The sequence below is a fragment of the Scyliorhinus canicula genome, chromosome 10 (genome assembly GCF_902713615.1).
Source record: "Scyliorhinus canicula chromosome 10, sScyCan1.1, whole genome shotgun sequence".
Classification (NCBI taxonomy): Eukaryota; Metazoa; Chordata; class Chondrichthyes; order Carcharhiniformes; family Scyliorhinidae; genus Scyliorhinus; species Scyliorhinus canicula.
This window is the reverse complement of record NC_052155.1, coordinates 191,566,009-191,567,306: the sequence shown is the minus strand read 5'-3', so window position 1 is coordinate 191,567,306 and position 1,298 is coordinate 191,566,009. Positions and strand designations below refer to the sequence as shown.

General features: G+C 45.6%; 1 protein-coding gene across 1 annotated transcript in view; it reads left to right on the top strand.

The window, feature by feature from the left end:
- Positions 1-392: 392 nt before the first annotated feature.
- Positions 393-1,298, top strand: part of LOC119972876 (probable G-protein coupled receptor 141) — a 71,273-nt gene continuing 70,367 nt past the window's right edge. Inside the window, exon 1 of the mRNA XM_038810403.1 lies at positions 393-442. Within this exon, the coding sequence (XP_038666331.1) occupies positions 408-442 (35 nt within the window). The 5' untranslated portion in view covers positions 393-407. The remainder of the gene's footprint in view (positions 443-1,298) is intronic.

The following is a 1,298-nucleotide window of genomic DNA, read 5'->3' as shown; positions in this document are numbered from 1 at the left end:
AGATGGTGACGGCTAGCACGAGGGGAAATAGCTTTAAATTGAGGGGAGATAGATATAGGACAGATGTCAGAGGTAGGTTCTTCACTCGGAGAGTAGTAAGGGCGTGGAATGCCCTGTCTGCAACAGTAGTGGACTCGCGAACATTAAGGGCATTTAAATGGTCATTGGATAAACATATGGATGATGAGGGAATACTGTAGATGGGCTTTAGAGTGGTTTCACAGGTCGGCGTAACATCCACGGACAAAGGCCTGTACTGTGCTGTAATGTTCTATTGTTCTATTGTTCCATTGCAGGGAAGGCTGCTGAATGAAGGAAGGCCGTTGGATAAGGGGTGGCACCCATTAATGGCATGGAAATGAAGCTTGAGTTTCTCGTCACGCTGCGGTGCCATTCTGATTTCGCCGATGGGAGCAGACCAGTTGCATCAAACTGTTTGCCGGTTAGTGTGGTTCTCGTCTTTGGCCTCTCCCACTATTCACCGGCCCCGTTTCATTTGAGCGAGAACTTAACGAGGCTGGAGAATGGTTTGGCCACCTTTCCTATTTTACTTTTGCACAAGGACAGGAATAAACAATTGTTGCAGTTCACCCATGTGCACTTTGACTGTTTGCCATTGCCTATCCACCATCAGCCTTTTAAGCAACATTTTGCAATCCATCAAAATCTGTGTGGAGTTTGCACTTTCTCCCCATGTCTGGGTGGGTTTCCTCTGAATGATCTGGTTTCCTCCCACAGTCCAAAGATGTGCAGGTTAGGTTGATTGGCCATGCAAAAATTGTCCCTTAGTGTCTACAGATGTGTAGGTCAGGTGAGGTTACAGGGATAGGGCAGGCAAGTAGTCCTGGGTACGGTAGTCTTTCAGGGGGTTGGTGCAGACTCGATGGGTGAATGTGAGTGAATTATAGTCAACACGTGCCTCATACCATCGTAGTTTCTTTTATTAAGATTCAGGACCCTTGTCTTAGAATCAACTGTGTCACTCTCCATCTTGATGAAAGAGTCTACCATATTATGGTCACTCATCCCCAAGGGGTCGCGTACAACTAGATTGTCATTTATTCCGTTCCATGTGCACTCCAGGAATTCCTCCTCTACAGAATTGTGACTAATTTGATTTGCCCAATCTATATGCAGATTAAAGTCACTCATAATTATCGATCTTCCTTTATTGCATGCATCTCTAATTTCCTGTTTGGGGGTCCAAATACAACGCCCACTAACGTTTTCTGCCCATTGGTGTTTCTCAGTTCGACCCATACAGATTCCACATTGTCGGAACTAATATCCTTCCTCAC